The sequence below is a fragment of the Hemitrygon akajei genome, chromosome 6, assembly GCF_048418815.1.
Source record: "Hemitrygon akajei chromosome 6, sHemAka1.3, whole genome shotgun sequence".
In the NCBI taxonomy this organism is placed as follows: Eukaryota; Metazoa; Chordata; class Chondrichthyes; order Myliobatiformes; family Dasyatidae; genus Hemitrygon; species Hemitrygon akajei.
Genome location: NC_133129.1, coordinates 168,478,524 through 168,500,143, shown reverse-complemented (window position 1 = coordinate 168,500,143; position 21,620 = coordinate 168,478,524). Strand labels below are relative to the sequence as shown.

General features: G+C 39.8%; 1 protein-coding gene across 1 annotated transcript in view; it reads left to right on the top strand.

Annotated features, from left to right (window-relative positions):
- slc17a6a (solute carrier family 17 member 6a) overlaps positions 1–21,620 on the top strand; it is a 60,683-nt gene that overhangs the window by 18,572 nt on the left and 20,491 nt on the right. Inside the window, exons 4-8 of the mRNA XM_073049732.1 lie at positions 5,037–5,151; positions 5,749–5,836; positions 5,932–6,018; positions 9,052–9,194; positions 11,234–11,383. Of these exons, the coding sequence (XP_072905833.1) occupies positions 5,037–5,151; positions 5,749–5,836; positions 5,932–6,018; positions 9,052–9,194; positions 11,234–11,383 (583 nt within the window). The remainder of the gene's footprint in view (positions 1–5,036; positions 5,152–5,748; positions 5,837–5,931; positions 6,019–9,051; positions 9,195–11,233; positions 11,384–21,620) is intronic.

Below are 21,620 nucleotides of genomic sequence, written 5' to 3'. Positions count from 1 at the left end.
AACATACAGTGATTCTTGAATGAAACACTCAAAGTTCAAAGTAAATTTATTATCAAAGTACATATATATCACCATATACAACCCTGAGGTTCATTTACTTGTGGGCATTCACAGTAAATACAAGAACCATAATAGTCAATAAAAGACCGCACCCAAACATCCAATGTGCAAAAGACAACAAACTGTGTAAATACAAAAGAAAAAAGCAATAATTATTGAGAACATGAGATGAAGAGTGCTTGAAAGCAAGTCCATTGGTTGTGAGAAGAGTTCAGTGATGGGGCAAGTGAGGTTACCTTGGTGGTTTAAGAGCCTGATGGTTGAGGGGTAATAATTGTTCCTGAAACTGAAACTGAAACCTGAGGCTCCTGTGCCTTTTTCCTGATCACAGCAGTAGCGAGAAGAGAGCATGACCTGGGTGGTGGTGGTCCCTGATGATGGATGCTGTTTTCCTGTGACAGTACTCAATGGTGGGGAGGGCTTTACCCATAATGAACTAGGTCATATCCATTACTTTTTGTAGAATTTTCCATTCAAGGGTATTGGTGTTTTCATATCAGGTTTTGGTGCAACCAGTCAATATACTCTCCACCACACATCTACAGAATTTTGTCAAAGTTTTAGATGTCATGTCAAATATTTGCTAACTTCTAAGGAAGTAGAGGCTCTGCCACACTTTCTTTGTAATTGCATTTATGTGAATTGCCCAGGACAGGTTCTCTGAAATAATAACACAGAGGAATTTAAATTTGCTGACCCCCTCCACCTCTGCTCCCCAATAAGGACTAGCTCAAGGCCATCCAGTTTCCTCTTCCTGAGGTCAATAAGGTCCTCCTGAGCTCTTCGATCTTGTTGACTTTGAGTGAGAGGTTGTTGTGGCACGACATCTTCAGATTTCAATCTCCCTTCTAGATGCTGATTTGTCACCACCTTTGATTCAGCCAACAACAGTGATGTTGTCAGCAAACTTAAGTATGGCATTGGAGCTGTGCTTAGCTGCACGATCATTTGTGTAAAATGAGTAGAGCAGGGGGCTAAGCACACAGACGTGGTACACCTGTACTGATGAAGATCGTAGAGGAGATGTTGTGCCGATCTAAACTGACCGGGGGCTGCAAATTTCCTTTGATATTGGGAAGATCGTCAAATTTTATCCCATAGCGGTCAACCTTTGGAGATTGAAACAGACTTCACCTCAGTGTCACTTTCCATCCTGAAATTCTTCTAACTTTGCAGAAACCAATGTCTTACACAATAAAACCCAACTTAACACATCTCCCGTCAAATGCTCAGCTATACCTCTAGATCTGAGCAATGCAATTTACACCTTGCCGGACTTCCAAGTTCCATGCTCTGTAAACACAAGCTCATTGAAAGCTTTGCCATCCATATAGCAATTTTACATATTCCAGTTCATCCAGTCCAGCGCTTGCTTGCTGAGCCCCTTCACATACCAGACATCTGCAGTAACCTTCATCCCTGTCGAGACAATGCTTCGACCTTTGAAGAAAATAGTCCCAAAGACTCAGCGCTTCATTGGACTCCTGAAAGGCAGAAGAAACACGGGAGACCAAAGACAACCTGGCGCCATACCTTAGAGGTAGAAATGAGGACCCTAAACCACACCTGGGGCACAATGGAGAAGATGGTCAATGACAGACGGTGATGGAAGACTTCATTGCTGCCCTAAACGCCCACGGCGTTACAGGCAGTAACTAAGTGTGTGTGTGTGTGTGTGTGTGTGTGTGTGTGTGTGTGTGTGTGTGTGTGTGTGTGTGTGTGTGTGTGTGTGTGTGTGTGTGTGTGTGTGTGTGTGTGTGTGTGTGTGTGTGTATATATATACAATTTCTTATCTGAGCAAATCTCCCCTGGGCATTTGGAATGTTTTATTCTGTTATATGAACAGTATAAAATTCAGGTAGCTTGTTGCCTGCCATCACAGAAATTATCTTTGCTTTATTAGTAAGCAACCATTTCCAGAAATGTCTAGTTTAAAAGGATGGATTAACTCTGGCCATCTCTTGAATTCGCCTTCAAACAAAGGCTGATCACAAATGTTCTGCAATGAGTTATAGATAAAACGATGAAGCTAAATTTCAGCTGAGATTGATCTAAAAGCTTCTTACTTTGAGAAAACGTGTGAGCTTAAGCATAAATTGCCATTCACAGTAAGGCTGGTGACCTTGGGGCCGTGGGTGACACCTGCAGAGATAATAATATCCTCCTATATAGTTTCAGGTAATAAAATACAACCAAAATATGTAACAACGAAGCCGGGTTATATACTGGCGTGAGTTATGTCTGCACCTTGGCACACTGCGGCATGTGATGACAACCGTTTAAGAACGTGTGCAGAAGATCTCTCTGTTAATATACCTTTACTTTTATTTACCGCACAAATCATGTTTATCTATAAGAAGTAATTTTTGACGTTTTAAAATAAAATTGCTGTTTTAATGCTCTTGCCATTCTGGTATTGCAGAGGTAGTATAGCACTGATGTGGGCAGGATCAGGATGGGGTTTTCTATTTTCACCAAGACCTTTTGAGGTTGAAATGTATTTGCAAACAATCGAAATGCGGTTCGGTTTTCTCTTTTCCCCTTGCCGCAGAGCCTGGAGACAGGGTAAAACTCAGTCCCAAGTCATCAATGAATCTAAGCCGGCATTTGTCTTCATTAAATATTTAGACACTGGTGTGAAGATTTACAATGCATCCACTACTGCAAAGTATTTGCATATTTATTAGAAATTATAAAAGATCATCAGTTACCGAGATTAGACCGAGTACTTATGACATTCAATGTAACATATACTTACAGAATCTTTATCAATGTGTTGGGGAAAAAAAGATTTTAAAGGTATTCATGGTGAATATTAGGATCTGTAAGCAATTTTGTTTCTCTAGTTTTCTAGTTTGATATGTCTGGACTTGAGAGAAAAAAAAGGGAAATGGTTACTATCATTTCCCATGGATTCAATGATCTGTGTTCCGTGGTGTTTATGTATCCTTTACTTGGAAGTCTGTGGGGCTGTAGTTTACTGAGGAAGTCTATCCTGGGAGGCGTTTATCCAACTCAAGGCACAAAGGAACCTTAAACTCTTTCAATGCTCGTTCGTTCATTTTATCCGCTTTTCTTCTCTCTGCCCTCTCGGAGGCTGGTCTCGAGGGCACCGAAAAGAGAAGCGTAATACTTGCGGGGGCAGTCTTGACAGGTTAACACGCTTGTAATTTATCCCGAAGGACTTGTCCTCCCTGTGGTATTCGTTGGCTTGATGTGGGCAGGAGCAGTACCGGGCAGTGATCAAATCCGAAATATTTAAGTTCCTAATTGAATTAAGAATTACTGCTTGGTTTCCAGAGACTGCGCCAATGTTAAATGCATAGCTGTTAAAATTTAACACATGCGCCTCTTTACAAAAATCTACAAAATTTTATAGCACTAAATTTACTAAATTTCAAAGCATTTGGTCCAAAACTTTAAAATAAAAAGAAATGTAGTGTGAAATAGGTATCGAAACATTCAGCTCCATTCAATACGCTCTCTCATCACATCGAATTTCGAAGTAGAGTTCAAAGTAAGTTTATTATCAAAGCACATAAATGTTACCAGATACTATCTCGAGATTCATCTTCTTTTTCAATTTGGCCTTTTCTTCCTCAGACCAAAGGGATCTCCTCGCGATACAAAATAATCTTCGCCGCGGGTAATTCACATACGATTCACATAAATTCCACGAGAAAACTGAATATGATTAATCATATAATTTTCCAGAAGCAACGCGGAATATCTTTTTGTTATCGGAATTGTATCTTGGAGTTGAGGACCCTGTGGTCGGGATGTTTCAGAATTCACCACCGTGTCGCAGCACTAACTGTACACAAATAAAGATCCTTCAAGTGGAACTTAGTTCTACCGATTAGCGAGAATTCGAATCCCTTGTTAAAAGAGTTGCTACATCTATATGCTACAGATGTATTTATATATTTTAAAGCCCCCCCCCCCCGACTCCAATTTTGCTTTTTAGTGATTGCATACCACAAGGTTGCAGTTTTTGGTTTCGTTAGCATTCTGCATTTTCTTCTGTGGAAAGCAAAACCCCTTTGCGTAGATTAAACATGAGTTTTTGTAACCTGCACTTGTGATTTGTAATATGTTCATACCAAATGTTGCAAAGTTCAATTTATATGCGTGTTAATGAGATTATTTAAAAAGAATTATATCGTGCATGCCGAGATTTTATTTCTGATAGGTCTGGCACAAATCAGTCGCCGACAGGCTCAGCTGATCCGAATCGCGGGGGTTAAACCCGGAGAAGCTAGGCGCAGAGTTGACTGATGTTTCCAGAGACACTGCTTGAATTGTGGCTCACCGCAGTGGTCCGACAGTTACAATGTAGCATATCGCTCCACAGCCCTAAGGAACTAAAAACTCAAACAGAATTAACAAAACCAGGCCAATCAAACGCAATGCGTATCTGTCGTTATGTGTTCATCATCATGATGGTATTATTCACTGTTATGACTGATATTGTGATAGGTACTGGTTGTTGTGATATGTATTGATGGAATAGTAGTCCAGGTGTGTGTCGGTTACTCGTTTTTCGGCATGAATGTGACAATATCAAAATTGTGTATATAAAAAGAACGGAACATGCAGATAAAGAGTTTATTAATCGAGGTTAAGTTCCTTGGCATAATTACGTTACGTTTCTAACAGTATGCCAATGACATCGATGGTTGAAGCAGTCTGAGGCGTTGTGAAGACGATGTTCCCGTCACTCTGATTGGCAGGGAAATTTGGTACCTGGGTTTAATGATATCCCCCCAACTAGTATTTGAAGATCGCAGCTAAATTTCTAATATTAATTGCGAAAAAGACCCAGTACATCTGTTATAGTCCAAATAATTACTGGGAATATTCAACGTGAAAAAGATATTCGACTCAACAGTAGGAACTGACCCGAGACACCAACGTTAAAAAGAAAAGACCGAATGAGAATATGTGTGACGAGATTTCTTCGGTTCTCTTTCCAGAGTATTTGGCGCTGCCATCTTCCTCACCTCCGCCCTAAATATGCTCATCCCGTCCGCCGCCAAAGTCCACTATGGTTTCGTGATATTCGTCAGGATTCTGCAGGGCTTAGTGGAGGTATGTTGCGGGCGACGGGGCATCAGCGGTCAGTTCACAACAGCTCGCAATGACCTGTAACCTGCTGTGGATACAAGTAGCTCCTAATGAAATACGCTCCTTTTGCCACAATGCGTTATTGGCTAAATCGGATGAAAGTTTCACTCCTCGTACACCATTGTTGGTTTTCCATTTTTGCATGTGGTGACTGACCTGTTATAGCCTCTAGTCTTTGTTAATTTTATTCAACATTAATAGCAATTCCAGTCCAGTATGAATTAGAATCATTACATCATACATCATTATCCTTCTTAATGAATTGATCACATGTGGATGTAACTTCATATATTTCAGTCACTACTAAGATTCAGTTTGTTTACATTTTTTTTGGTGAGGAACTGTGTATTCACAGTTTATACCTCTACGTTGAATTGGAAGTATAAATATTATATGTAGACTGCAAGAAATGTTCTCAGCTGATCATTTTGCTATTGTGTCAGAATCAGTATTTAGTAAATGTATTGGTTTTGTTTAAACTTAGATGCCAGATGACACTTTACTGAACAGCTTGGCACATGGGCTCTGTATAAAACAATAACTGATGGTTTTTTTTTGCAGGGAGTCACATACCCAGCCTGTCATGGCATATGGAGTAAGTGGGCCCCACCGCTGGAGAGGAGCAGGCTAGCAACCACCTCATTTTGCGGTAATTAGCATTTTGTTTGCCTTTTAAGATTTTTAAAATTGTTGTTGACTTTCACCCTTTCAATGAGATCTTAGCTGTGGATTGATTTCTTGCAGGTTCTTATGCTGGAGCTGTTGTTGCTATGCCTTTAGCTGGGATTCTTGTGCAATACACTGGATGGCCTTCTGTGTTTTATGTGTATGGTAGGTTCTGTGCCATTGTTCCCCGTATTTCTTCAGTGCATATTGTCCAATAAATACAAGTTTAAAAACATTGTTTAAATTAAAACAAAGATTTACTTTCGCAAACACGAAGAAATCTGCAGATACTGGAAATTCAAGCAACACACACAAAATGCTGGTGGAACGCAGTAGGCCAGGCAGCATCTATAGGAAGAAGCACAGTCGACATTTCTGGCCGAGACCCTTTATCAGGATTTACTTTTGCAAATTTATTAATGTCTAGTTTTGTAAGAATATCAGTACATACAGGCATTACTGGGGTACAAGCAGTGCTACTAATCTATAAAATAATGTAAATTGTTATAAAGAAATCAGTTCCTATGACATTTAAAATAATCTAGGAAATTACTTGTGAATTGTTCTATATTAGTTCTTTTAGGTATTGATCAGCCTTACTTGGAGCAAGTAACTATTTTTGAGTCTGGTAGTCCTGGCATGGATGCTACATAGCCTCCTTTTTGTTGGGTGTGGGACAAATAGTCCATGAGCAGGGTGGGTGGGATCCTTCATGATGTTACTGTTCCTTTTCTGGCACCTTTCTGTGTATATGTCCTTGATATCGGGTAGGATGGTGCCAGAGATGCATTAGGCAGTTTAGGCTACCCAATTGTAGACCCTCCTGCCTGCCCCAGAACTGTTTCCATACTGCGCACCTGTAGAGGGTTATGAGTATAGAACAAAGAGAGGTTGATTGATAGAGGTGCAAAAGCTATAAGGGAATTTTTTCAGACTGCACATGGGAAAGTTACACCATGTTTGATGAAGTGAGGTGATTTTTTTTTAATTAACAGGTTCATATGATCAATGCACCGCTTGCAAAAATGAGGATGGCCATAGGATAAAGATGAGTTTTATATTCGAAGTAGCAGCACTTTTGAACATCTAGTGGAATTGTTGCCTCATAGTGCCAGTGGCTCTTGTGCTGCCTGTGTGCAGTTTGCACACCCTGTCTCTGACTGTGCAGGTTTCCTCTGAGGGCTCTGGTTTCCTCCCACGTCTCAAAGGCATGAAGAGTTGAAGACAAAATAGAATAAATGTTTTCAATGTAATCGGGTACTTAAGAATTAGTGTGAATTCAGGGCTGAGCAGGCTGTCTCTGTGCTACATACAGTAGCTCTATGTTACACATATTGAAAAGAAGAAGTTTCACAGGGAAAGAATTGGGGGAATGGTTGGAAAACTCTTTCAAATGACTCACCCAGGCATAATTGGCCAAATGATTTCCTCTGTGCTGCTGCATTCTGATGGAGAGTTTGGTAAAGATAGTATTGAATTTTATTTTAAACTTGATGAGAATGTTAATCATTGGTAAGTAAAATATTAAGGAATTGTTGCTGTGGCTGCTCAGATCTGTGCTGGAGGAACTCAGCAGGTCAGGATGATGTTGTTTGACTTGTTGAGTTCCTCCAGCATTTTGCTTGTGTGGCTCTGAACTTCCAGAATCTGTAGAATCTTTTGTGTTTATTACTGACATGGATTTTTTTTGCAATTTAAATGACATTGCATTACTTTAATAAATATTAGCAGTGGGTGAAGTTTTTGCCATCAGTATGTATTTAGAATGCTTCTGTGGGATTTTGCAAATATTGATTAGGAATTCACAAATGCATTTTCATTTAAAAAAGGGTTCATATTTCAAGAGCAACACCTGAGTGGTATAGAACAGCAAAACTGGATTGGATCATACTTGAACCAGCCCACATCTCAAGTATGCCCCTCTATAATATTCCCAGAGTTGTGCATACCTTTTGTACATTGCTCCCCTTTTAATTTCAAGGTCTTGCTGGTGACCCTAAGAACCAACCTCCAATCACCCCAATGGTTTTTGGCAAGACCTTTTCATCTTTACAACTAAATGTTTCTGACAATGAGACTTATAGAAACACTGTTATGTTTAAGTATTTTACAAAATAAAACAACTCAATTAAAACATATATAATTGAAATAAGTTAATTAAAACATTAATTTACAAAAAATTAGCTGGTGTGAAGATATAATGATCTGACCAGTCAGCTCAGGATGTCCTGGAGCTGTCCACATTTGGACATCCAGCATGTTCTCTACTTTCACTGTGCACTGAAGGCATGGACCACACCAACATACAAGAAATACCTTTCTCTTCCAAACTACTGGCAAAAAGAGAGTACAAAATAGTATTATGTTGTCATCAGGCTTAAAAAGGGGTATTTAACACTAAATAGGGTTAGTTTATAGTAATTTCAGATTTGGTACTAGTTCTAGGATGATGAACTAATAGGTTCAACTTTAAAAAGTGACAGAAAAATGAATTGAAAAGTAAGAATATGCAACTGTAGCTAAGCACATAAAGCTGAAATGGCAGTTTTTCAAAGCATGGTTGACAACAATTAAGACCAATTGCATATTCATTTGAGAATTCATTTGATCAATTCACCAATTCACTTGAGAAATTATTAGGAAAAATGAAATACATTCTTTGGAATTATAATTGTCTATAGAAATACCCAGTAATGACATTAAAACAAAATATTACTTCTCTTGCTAAAAGTCATAATTTCTCATGTTGATATTTAACAGAAACATTTACTGGAAAAACAATATGCCAATGGCAGAAAAAATCCAGGGAAAAGATGAAAGTCTGTAGCAGTTCTGGCATCCCTTCTACACCTTTCCAGCAAAAAACTTTATCAGGATCTTGGTTCTGTTCTCCCAAATGGTTTCCCTATCATTGTCAGGTTTCTGAATTTTTGCCCTCCTTCTGATTTGACCTGAATGAAGACTAAATCTACCCTTAAAATACTAAACTAACATACCAGGTTCATATATCATTTGTCTGGAAATGGTGACTCTTTCTTCACATGTCCAGCATTCTTATGTATTTGTTTAATTTTTTGGAATATTCTGATTAATAATTGAATGCAATATGTTAAGTAATTTGTAATTGCTCTGTTGCAAAACAATGAAAAAGTGATCCGGTTTTCTCATATGCTGCTTTCTCTAATGTTTTTGGACTAGGGTCTTTTGGAATTTTTTGGTATATATTTTGGGTCCTGGTATCCTATGAAAGTCCTGCAGCACATCCAACAATCACAGATGAGGAGCGCACCTACATTGAAGAGAGCATTGGTGAAAGTGCCAACCTAATTGGAGGAATAGATGTAGGATCATTTCCATCTGTTCTTTATTTTAGATGTCTTTCAGTTAACTAAAGATGAATACAGTATGTGTGATATTACGTTGATCCATTCCCAAAGCTCTTTGTGTATGTAATAACATTTATTGAACTTTGTATATGGGTATTTTATGTCTACCGATTTCTGCGCCATTCAGATTAAACATATGGAGATGTTTGTCTCTACTGTTTAATTGTGGGCACAGGGCTCTGGTCTTGCATACTAAGTAGATACATGGAGGTCTGCTCTAACATATGTGCACCATGTTTTATTGCACAGCTGTCCAATTAAAGTGTTTAAGCCATGCACCAAGATTCTGAATACACTTTAAAATGTCGTCGTTCACACTGCTTAACATGCATATAAATGTAGTACATACCTCAAGATGTCCTTGACTTCTGTCCAAATATATTACACCAGACACTGTGTTTTATATTTGCATATAAAAAATCTACAGAATTTTGTCATTCCATTGGTAGATACATGTCCTGAATTCTGCACATATTCAACCAATATTCCACCTGTTTTTAGCTTTTCACTTATAGTTCAATTTTTAAGAACAAAACCTTGCTTTTCTATCAGCCCTTTTCAAATTTTAGAAACACAAAACTGATGTAATGGATTTATTTAGAGAGTGTTGTTACAGGCCCAATGAGCCGACAACATCCAATTACACTCATGTGACCAACAAACCCACTAACCCATGTGTTTTTGGAATGTGGGAGCAAACCCACACAGTCATGGGGAGAAATGACAAACTCCTTAAGAATGCTTGTGGGAATTGAACACCAATCACTGGCTCTGTGATAACATGCCACTAACTGCTATGCTACTGTGCCTTACTTTCCTGGACATTATTTTTATTAACATATAGATTGACTGATTGATATTCCTTATTAGGAAAAATGATGCAGGTTGATTTTGTCATGTTTAGGATAAGATGTGAGACTTTGATGGCATTCATTTGCAATCCCTATAAACCTGAAATTGCCATAACGTAACACAAGATATGCAGGAATTTCATGTCTATTGGCCTAAATATGGAAAATTAAATCTTTAAACATTATTCAAGCAAAATAAAATGTACTTGAAGACACAGTTAACAAGCTTATTTGAAGCCAAGCATTACAAAATTAAAACTTCATTACTTTTGCCATAGTTGCCTGTTATAATGCATTGTTGCAGAACATAGAATCTATGGATAGGCATTTTATATCTCAATATAAATTGTATTTATCAGTGTTGGTTATTTATTGTTGTACAATAATGTTCCTGCACAGCAGAGTATCCAGGATATAATTGATGTAACACCATAACTGTGCTTTATGATCTGAGAGCACTGGGGATTCACATTGCCAATTTTTATTCAAAATGAGCAAATGATCAAAATCAAATATTATGTTATATCTTCAGGCATAACTCTAAATAGTAAAATATTACAATAATTGTTAAATTGGGTAATAGTGTATCATCCTAAAGATGAAAATTTATACCTGTGCACTGAAATGCGGTAATGGTGTACTTTTTCCTGGAGATCTGATTGTTTGTGTAGGGGACCTGACGAAAAGCATATGGTTAATTAACCAAGTCAAGTCACTTCTCAAAGTAACTTGGACATATCAGAAAGCTTGATTAATCTACAACTGATCCACTACCACTTTCACCATAATTCAGTTGATAAATCTATGATGTAGAGCAGGGCAGCTGGTGAAGAAATGGTTATGTTCTAAGCATTTTAAATATGTAAATTATTGGGTAAATTAATAGTTGATCATTTGACAGTTCTGGTCAAAGTATATTGATTATTGTCCTTTACCAGAAAGAAAATCAGTTGGTTAATCTGGTTGTACATATAATTGTTCATTTGTTTTTGAGTGTGGGCTGATTTTCGTCCTGGACCATGGTCTGGTATAATTTTTTGATTTTAATGCATTCAGTTTACAAATGGGCTTGTTGGAATAAGTTAACCAATACATGCTTTAATTTAACAACTCTATCATAATTGGTCTGCTCTTTTATTTTAGAAATTCAAGACACCATGGAGAAAGTTCTTTACCTCTCTGCCAGTCTATGCAATAATTGTGGCAAACTTCTGTAGAAGCTGGACTTTCTACTTGCTGCTCATTAGCCAACCTGCCTACTTCGAAGAAGTATTTGGATTTGAAATCAGCAAGGTAATTTTCATTTCATACAGCTTATAACAAGACAGGCAATTTGACAAATAGATATTTGCAATGTGAAAAATGTCACATGGTAGAATTCTTTTTAGTACACAAAAAATGGAAATACCCTGGAATTCAAAAACCCATCTTGATTTTAGATAGAATTCCCTTCATGAAACCATGGAGCCTTATAGATTCTCAGCCAAGATATCCTATGACATGTGCTTGCAACTGAGTGCTACTATATCCCATCTTGCTAAATCCATAAAGGGAATTGACAAAAGAAAGATTTCACTATGAGTCCATCTCAAAACAAAATCAGCCTTGGCTCAGTAGTACCACTCTAGTCTGTGTCCGAAAGTGAAGGCGCGGGCTTTAGTGATTTGAGTATAAAATGCAAATTGATACTTCAGTACTGAGAGACACTTTGCTGCACCGAGGGGGTGTTGTACTACATCTTTTGAAGTTATAGAATCATTTGAGTTCATTAGCTTTTGAATGTGGGCTAGTCAGTGGATCTAAACAGCTACTCTTTGTTCTAAAGAGTGGGGCTTACTTTCTTGTGTTCTTACCAACAATTCCTCCTTAAAAGTCATTAAAATAAGGCATGTCAGAATGGAGATTTGGAAACCTGATCCATCTACAGTATATTGATAATGGAAGAATTGCTCTAGGTATACAAAGTAACTAATCAGATATTCCAGATTATTATCTGATCATCCTATTGCTATTTTGGAATTCTGCTATTTATAATTTATTTGCTCTGTCCTTCCATAGAGATTGCACTTCAAATATAACTAATTTACTATAAAGTGCTCTGGGATATACAGAGGCTATAAAAGACTGCATATGAATGCAACTTTTTTTCTTTACTTACAACATCTTAATTATCCTAACTTTTAAAATAAGAATTAGCAGAGTTGAATGGGGATGAGAGATTACTGGGAACGATGAGAAATTACTGAGGACATACAGAAGCAAATTACTAACATTGAACCTGAATACTAAAACAGAAAATTCTGGCTAAAGTGAGTGGCAGAGTTTCTGTTTATTAATTTCATGTCTTTTTGGAATCCATTCTAAAAGCTCTCCATGTACTTTTGAAATGATGTCAACACATTGTAGGTTGATGGAAGTAGCCAGTTTAAATGATTCAGTACGGACTAGGTGGGCCATGGGGCTGTTTCTGTGCTGTACTTTTCTATGGTTCGATGAGTCTATATTGTGAATTCATAGTTGGTTTTGCTTCCTGCAGAAATTGCTTAACTTGCATACTGAAGACAATTCCCCCACCACACTCATCTATCTTCCCCATCACCAGCCTATACTCCTTCTTCTCCCCCACCTCCTTCTTCAGTCTTCTTCTCCTTTCCTTTCCAGTCCTGATGAAGAGCCTCGGCCCAACCATGACTGTTCATTCCACTCCATAGGTGCTGCCTGACTTGCTGAGTTCATTCAGATTTTGTGTGTGTTTTACTGAACACAATCGAAAATGATATCTTCACAGCAGAAAGAGCCACTGGCTAGTAACTGATTATACTTGGCCTGTTGGTCATGCTCCACAGCCCTGATGTCAGCAACACACAATCCAGGCAAAGAAGTATGAAACCCTAATTCATTTATACACAGTGACCACTTCATTAGGTACGACTGTACACCTGTTCATCAATGCAGATTTCTAATCAGCTAATCAGGTGACAATAAGACATTAGACATAGCTGCAGACATTTGGCCATTGTGGCTGATTTATTATCTCCCTCAACCCCATTTCCTGCCTTCTCCCCATTACCTTTTTCACCCTGGTTAATCAAGAACCTATCAACTCTTCCTTAAATATACCCAATGACTAGGCCTGCACAGCCGTCTGTGGCTATGAATTCCACAGATTCATCACCTTCTAGCTAAAGAATTTTTCCCTCGGCTCTGTTCAAAATGGACATCCTTTAATTCTGAGGTTGGGGCTTCCGGTCTTAGACTCAGCCACTGTAGGAAACATCCTCTCCACATCCACTCTATCTGGGCCTTTCAATATTTGATAGGTTTCACACTTCATTTTTCTGAACGCCAGTGAGTACAGACTCAGAGCTATCAAGTGCTCCTCATACATTAACCTTTTTGCTCCTGGGATTATTCTCGTGAACCTCCTCTGGACCCTCTCCAGTGCCATCACATCTTTTTTTTTAGACAAGGAGCCCAAAACTGATCACAATACTACAGATGTGATCTGATCAATGACAAAGCCTCAGCACTACACCCTTGCTTTTGTTTTTAAGTCCTCTTACCACCGACTCAACGTGCAAGTTAGCCTTTGGGGAATCCTGCATGAGGACTCTCAAATGCCTTTGTATTTCTGATTCGTGAATTTTCTCCCCATTTAGAAATAGTCCATACCATTATTCCTTTTACCAAAGTGCGTAACTATGCACTTCCTTACACTATATTCCATCTTGTCAATTTGCCCATTCCCCCAATCTGTTTAAGTCCTTCTGAAGGTACCCTGCTTCCTCACCACTATCTGCCCCTCCACCCGTCTTCATATCATCAGCAACTTGGCCACAAGTCATCATTTCCTTCATCCAAATCATTGAAATATACATGAACAGAAACAGTCCCTACACCGATCTGAATGGTACACCACAAATCATTGATAGCCAAGCAAAAAAGGCACTGTTTATTCCCACACTTTATCTCCTGCCATCAGCCATTCTTCTATCCATTCTCGTACCTTTCCTGTAATACCAAGGGGCTTATCTTGTTAAGCAGCCTCATGTATGACACCTTATCAAAGCACTTCCAAAAATCCAAATAAACAACTCTCTGTGATCCTGCCTGTTACTTTCTCAAAGAATGCCAACATATTTTGCAGGCAAGATTTTCCCTTCAGAAAACCATGTTGACTTTGGCCTATTTTAGTATGTTCCCCCAAGTCCTCCAAAGCCTTATCCTTAATAATAGGCTCCAATATCTTTCCAGTTACTGAAGTCAGGCTAACTGGCCTATATTTTAAAAAATACAAAATGCTGGCAGAACTCAGCAGGCCAGACAGCATCTTTGGGAGGAGGTAGTGACGACGTTTTGGGCCAAAATTTCCAACTCCTGATGAAGGATTTCGGCCCAAAATGTCGTTATTACTTCCTCCCATAGATGCTGTCTGGCCTGCTGAGTTCTGCCAGCATTTTGTGTTTTTTATTTATTTCCAGCATCTGCAGATTCACTCGTGTGGCCTATATTTTACTTCTTTTATGCCTCCCTCCCTTCTTAAAAAGTGGAGTGACATTTGCAATTTTCCAGTCCTCAGGAAACATTCCAGAATCCTGTGATTGTTGTAAGATCAATTTTAGTTCCTCCTCAATTTCTTCAGCTCCCTCTTTCAGAACCATGGGGTGTAGTCCATCTAGAGTAGGTGATTGATCAATCTTCCGACTTTCCAGCTTCCCAAGCACATTCTTCTCAGTAATAGCAACTTACACTCACTTCTGCCCCCTGACACTCTCAATTTTGACATTCTGCTAGTGTCTTCTACAGTAAAGACAGATGCAAAATACTTATTCAGTTTGTCTGCCTGTGGTGAACTACATATACCTGTCTGGACTGCTCCTGTGGCTCCTCCCACAGACCCCTGCTGACTGCTCCTGTGGCTCCTCCCACAGACCCCTGCTGACTGCTCCTGTGGCTCCTCCCAAAGACCCCTGTATAAAGGCGATTGAGGCCTGTGCCCGGCCTCATTCTCCAGGATGTAGTGTTGTTCATTCTTCCAGTCAATAAAAGCTGATACCTCGCTTCTTACATCTCAGAGTGAGTTATTAATGGTGCATCACTGCCATTTCTTTGTGGCCCTTTACTACCTCTCCAGCAGTCCACTATCTACACTCACCTCCCTTCTACTCTTTATATATCTGAAAAAACTTTTGGAATCTTCTTTGATATTATTGTCCTGCTTACCTTCATATTAGGGTATTTGATATTGACATCAGTGTCATGGAGAGGGGATACTTCCAGCATGGGCAACTGCTGGTCTTCCATACAACCTTTCCCAGGCCTGCGCCCTGGAGAGGACACTCCAGTAGACTTTCCAGGCACAGATCCATGGTCTCTTGAGCCTACCGGATGCCACTATCACCTTCATATTTCATCTTTTCTCTTTTTATGTTTTTTTTAGTTGCCTTCTTTTGGTTTTTAAAAGCTACCTAATCCTCTACCTTCCCACCAAATTTTGCTAAATTATATACACTCTCTTTAGCTTCAATGCTGTCTTTGACTTTCCTTGTCAGCCACAGTTGCCTCATCCTTTAGGATAATTTTTTTATCTTTGGGATGTATCTTTCCTGTGGTTTTTGAATTTTCTCCAGAAGCACCAGCTATTGCTGTCCTGCTATCATCCCTGCTAATGTCCCGTTCAAATGAACTTTGGCCAACTCCTCTCATGCCTCTATTACTCCCTTTACTCAACTGTTATACTGTTATACATCTAATTTTAGTTTTTCTTTCTCAAACTGCTGGGTGAAATCTATCATATTATGATCACTGCTTCCTCAGTGTTTAACTGAAACTGCCTAATCAAATCTGGGACATTACATAACATCCAATCTAAAAATGCCATTCCCCTAATGGGTTCAACCACAAGCTACTATAAAAAGCCATCTCGTAGGCATTCTACAAATTCCCTCTCTTGGGATACAGCACCAGCCTCATTTTCCCAAGCCATCTGCATATTGAGTTCCTCCATGATTATCGCTATATTGCCCTTTTTAAATGCCCTTTCTATCTCGTGTTGTAATTTGTAGCCCACATTCTGTCTACTGTTTGGAGGCCTGTATATAAGCCCCATCGGGGTCTTTTTACTCTTGCAGCTTCTTAACTCTACACACATGGAGTTTACATCTTCTGAACCTATGTCACCTCTTTCAAAGGATTTGATTAAATTTTTTACCAACAGAACCATGCCATCCCCTCTGCCTACCTGCCTGTCCTTTCGATGTTTTCTTAGACATTAAGTTCCCAGCTATGATCATCTTTCAGCCATGACTTAGTGATGCTCACAACATCAGAACTGCTAATCTCTAACTGCGCTGCAAGATAATCTATTTTATTTGATATACTGTGTGCATTCAAATATAACAGAGTCAATCCTGTATTCATCACCCTTTTTTGATTTTGGCCTCATGGTATACTCATCCCCCTGACTACAATTTTGCTCTGTCATCTGTTTGTCCTTCCTCACAGTCTCTCTAGACACTGCATCTAGTTGTATACCAACTGCCCCAACCTCAGCCCTATCACTCCAGATCCCACATCTCTCCCAGCTCAGCTGAAACGCTCCCCAGCAGCTCTAGCAAATCTGCTCAGAAGGATTTTGGTTCCCCTTGGGTTCAGGTGTAATGCTTACTTTTTGTGCAGGTCATATCTTCCCCAGAAGAGATACCAACGATCCAGAAATCTGAAACCTTCCCACTGCACCATTTCTTCAGCCATGTATTCATCTTCCAAATGATCCTATTCTTACCCTCTCTGGCACATAGCACGGGTAGCAATTCAGAGATTACTACGCTGGAGGTCCTGTTTTTCAGAATTTCTGCTTAATTCCCTATATTCACTCTTTAGGACCTAGAAACATAGAAAATAGGTGCAGGAGTAGGCCATTCAGCCCTTCGAGCCTGAACCGCCATTCAGTATGATCATGGCTGATCATCCAACTCAGAACCCTGTACCTGCTTTCTCTCCATACCCCCTGATCCCTTTAGCCACAAGGGCCATATCTAACACCCTCTTAAATATAGCCAATGAACCGGCCTCAACTGTTTCCTGTGGCAGAGCATTCCACAGATTCACCACTCTCTGTGTGAAGAAGTTTTTCCTCATCTCGGTCCTAAAAGGTTTCCCCTTTATCCTTAAACTGTGACCCCTCATTCTGGACTTCCCCAACATCAGAAACAATCTTCCTGCATCTAGCCTGTCCAATCCCTTTAGAATTTTATACGTTTCAATAAGATCCCCCCTCAATCTTCTAAATTCCAGTGAGTATAAGCCTAGTCGATCCAGTCTTTCTTCATATGAAAGTCCTGCCATCCTGGGAATCAATCTGGTGAACCTTCTCTGTACTCCCTCTATGTCAAGAATGTCTTTCCTCAGATTAGGGGACCAAAATTGCACACAATATTCTAGGTGCGGTCTCACCAAGGCCTTGTACAACTGCAGTAGAACCTCCCTGCTCCTGTACTCAAATCCTTTTGCTATGAATGCCAACATACCATTTGCCTTTTTCACCGCCTGCTGTACCTGCATGCCCACCTTCAACGACTGGTGTACAATGACACCCAGGTCTCGTTGCATCTCCCCTTTTCCTAATCGGCCACCGTTCAGATAATAATCTGTTTTCCTGTTCTTGCAACCAAAGTGGATAACCTCATATTTATCCACATTAAATTGCATCTGCCATGAATTTGCCCATTCACCTAACCTATCCAAGTCACCCTGCATCCTCTTAGCATCCTTCTCACAGCTAACACCGCTGCCCAGCTTCGTGTCATCCGCAAACTTGGAGATGCTGCATTTAATTCCCTCACCTAAATCATTAATATATATTGTAAACAACTGGGGTCCCAGCACTGAGCCTTGCGGTACCCCACTAGTCACTGCCTGCCATTCTGAAAAGGTCCCGTTTACTCCCACTCTTTGCTTCCTGTCTGCCAACCAATTCTCTATCCACATCAATACCATACCCCCAATACCGTGTGCTTTAAGTTTGCACACTAATCTCCTGTGTGGGACCTTGTCAAAAGCCTTTTGAAAATCTAAATATACCACATCCACTGGCTCTCCCCTATCCATTCTACTGGTTACGTCTTCAAAGGACCTCCTCCCTTTTCGACCTGTGTTGTTAGTACCAATATGTACCGCAACTTCTGGCTGTTCATCCTCTCCCTTTAGAATCTCATGGACCCGATCCAAGACATCCCTGACCTGACATCTGCAATGCAACATACCATCTAGGTGTCTCTTTCACATCCACAGAATCTGCTTTCAGCTCCTCTAATTATCCTCTATCATTACTGCACTCCTCTTTTTCCCTCTTCCCATCTGAGCCACAGAGACAGACTCAGTGCCAGAGACCTGGTTGCTGTGGTCTCCCTCTGGTAGCTAAACCCCTCCAACAGTATCCAAAGCAGTATATTGAGGGAACAGCCACAGGGCTACTCTGCACTGGCTGCCTGTTCCCTTTCATTCTCCTGACAGTTACCCGATACCTGCATCGGAAAACTTGGATGTGACTACCTTCCTATAGCTCCTATCTATCACCTCCTCGTTTTCCCGTATGATCTGAAGGTCATTCAGCTGCAGCTGTAGTTCCTTAACACGGTCTCCAAGGAACTACATGCAGTCTGTGCAAATGTCATTATCAGGGAGAGCGTTCCCACATCTCACACAAACTTACCACTACCCCCAGATCTATTCTCTGTGCACCAGCAATGCATTCACAGAAAACAAAAACTTATTAGAAGCTTACTTTGAACCTTTGCCTATCCTTGTCCAAACCTGTCCTTGCCTAAGCCTGTTTGGCCAAAGCTGGAGCACTCTAACACTGCCTCGCTTCAACAATGAACACTCCACTGACACCGATTTTTATTGGTCCCATGCTGATCGCAGCCGCTGAAAAGCACCCCAGATCTTTTTCAACCTCATGCTGTGTCACCAGAGAACGACCTTTTATGCTAATTTCAATCTGCTGTGAAAGATCTCTCGCGCTAATTTCAGCCTGCTATAAAAACAGATATGGCAGCAATTCAATGCATAAAAGCATGTAGGTGTGGTGAAGGGTTTCATATATTGTTCAGACCAAACATCAGAATGGGGAAGACATGTGATCTAAGTGACTTACACCATGGAATAATTACTGGTGCCAAATGGGGTGGTTTGAGTATCTCAGAAACTGCTGATCTCCTGGAACTTTAATGCACAACACTTTCCTCTTGTCAACTCATGTCCTCTTGTTTGAATCTCCCCTACTCTCAATGGAAAAAGCCTATCCACGTCAATTCTATCTATCCCCCTCATAAATTGAAATACCTCTATCAAGTCCCCCCTCAACCTTCTACGCTCCAAAGAATAAAGACCTAACATGTTCAACCTTTCCTTGTAACTTAGGTGCTGAAACCCAGGTAACATTCTAATAAATCTGCTCTGTACTCTCTCTATTTTGTTGATATCTTTCCTATAATTCGGTGACCAGAACTGTACACAATACTCCAAATTTGGCCTTACCAATGCCTTGAACAATTTCAACATTACATCCCAACTCCTATACTCAATGCTCAGATTTATAAAAGCCAGTATATGAAAAGCTTTCTTCACCACCCTATCCACATAAGATTCCACCTTCAGGGAACTATGCACCATTATTCCTAGATCACGCTGTTCTACTGCATTCTTCAATGCCCTACCATTTACCATGTATGTCCTATTTTGATTAGTCCTACCAAAATGTAGCACCTCACACTTATCAGCATTAAACTCCATCTGCTATCGTTCAGCCCACTCTTCTAACTGGCCTAAATCTCTCTGCAAGCTTTGAAAACCTACTTCATTATCCACAACGCCACCTACCTTAGTATCATCTGCATACTTACTAATCCAATTTACCACCCCATCATCCAGATCATTAATGTATATGACAAACAACATTGGACCCAGTACAGATCCCTGAGGCACACCACTAGTCACCAGCCTCCAACCTGACAAACAGTTATCCACCACTACTCTCTGGCATCTCCCATCCAGCCACTGTTGCATCCATTTTACTACTTCAATATTAATACCTAACGATTGAACCTTCCTAACAAACCTTCCATGCGGAACCTTGTCAAAGGCCTTACTGAAGTCCATATAGACAACATCCACTGCTTTACCCTCATCAACTTTCCTCGTAACCTCTTCAAAAAATTCAATAATATTAATCAAACATGACCTTCCATGCACAAATCCATGCCGACTGTTCTTAATCAGACCCTGTCTATCCAGATAATTATATATACCATCTCTAAGAATACTTTCCATTAATTTATCCACCACTGTCGTCAAACTGACAGGCCTATAATTGCTAGCTTTACTCTTAGAACCCTTTTTAAACAATGGAACCACATGAGCAATACGCCAATCCTCCAGCACCATCCCCGTTTCTAATGACATTTGAAATATTTCTGTCAGAGCCCCTGCTATTTCTACACTAACTTCCCTCAAGGTCCTAGGGAATATCCTGTCAGGATCAGGAGATTTATCCATTTTTATATTCCTTAAAAGCGCCAGTACTTCCTCCTCTTTAATTGTCATAGTTTCCATAACTTCCCTACTTGTTTCCCTTACCTTACACAATTTAATATCCTTCTCCTTAGTGAATACCGAAGAAAATAAATTGTTCAAAATCTCCCCCATCTCTGTCGGCTCCACACATAGCTGTCCACTCTGATTCTCTAAGGGACCAATTTTATCCCTCACTATCCTTTTGCTATTAATATAACTGTAGAATCCCTTCAGATTTGTTTTCACCTTACTTGCCAAAGCAACCTCATATCTTCTTTTAGCTTTTCTAATTTCTTTCTTAAGATTCTTCTTACATTCTTTATATTCCTCAAACACCTCATTTACTCCATGCTGCCTATATTTATTGTAGATATCTCTCTTTTTCCTAACCAAGTTTCCAATATCCCTTGAAAACCATGGCTCTCTCAAACTTTTAACCTTTCCTTTCAACCTAACAGGAACATAAAGATTCTGTACCCTCAAAATTTCACCTTTAAATGACCTCCATTTCTCTATTACATCCTTCCCATGAAACAAATTGTCCCAATCCACTCCTTCTAAATCCTTTCGCATCTCCTCAAAGTTAGCTTTTCTCCAATCAAAAATCTCAACCCTGGGTCTAGTCCTGTCCTTCTCCATAATTATATTGAAACTAATGGTATTGTGATCACTGGACCCGATAATCACGTGTTATCACAGTGATATGCAGAAGAGCATCTCTGAATACACAACATGTTGAACTTCAGTGTTGAACCTTTCTGCAGTAGCAGTAAAAGATCACACCATGGTCCACTCTTGTGACCACTTTAAGATACAGGAGTGTACCTAATAAAGTGGTCACGGTGTGTAGATTCACGCTATTAGAGATATGCCCCTTTGTGCTATCCATCCCCTGCCCCTCATCTGCTCTGCATCTGAAAACTAACTTGTTTTCTCTCTTTCCCAGTTCTTTATG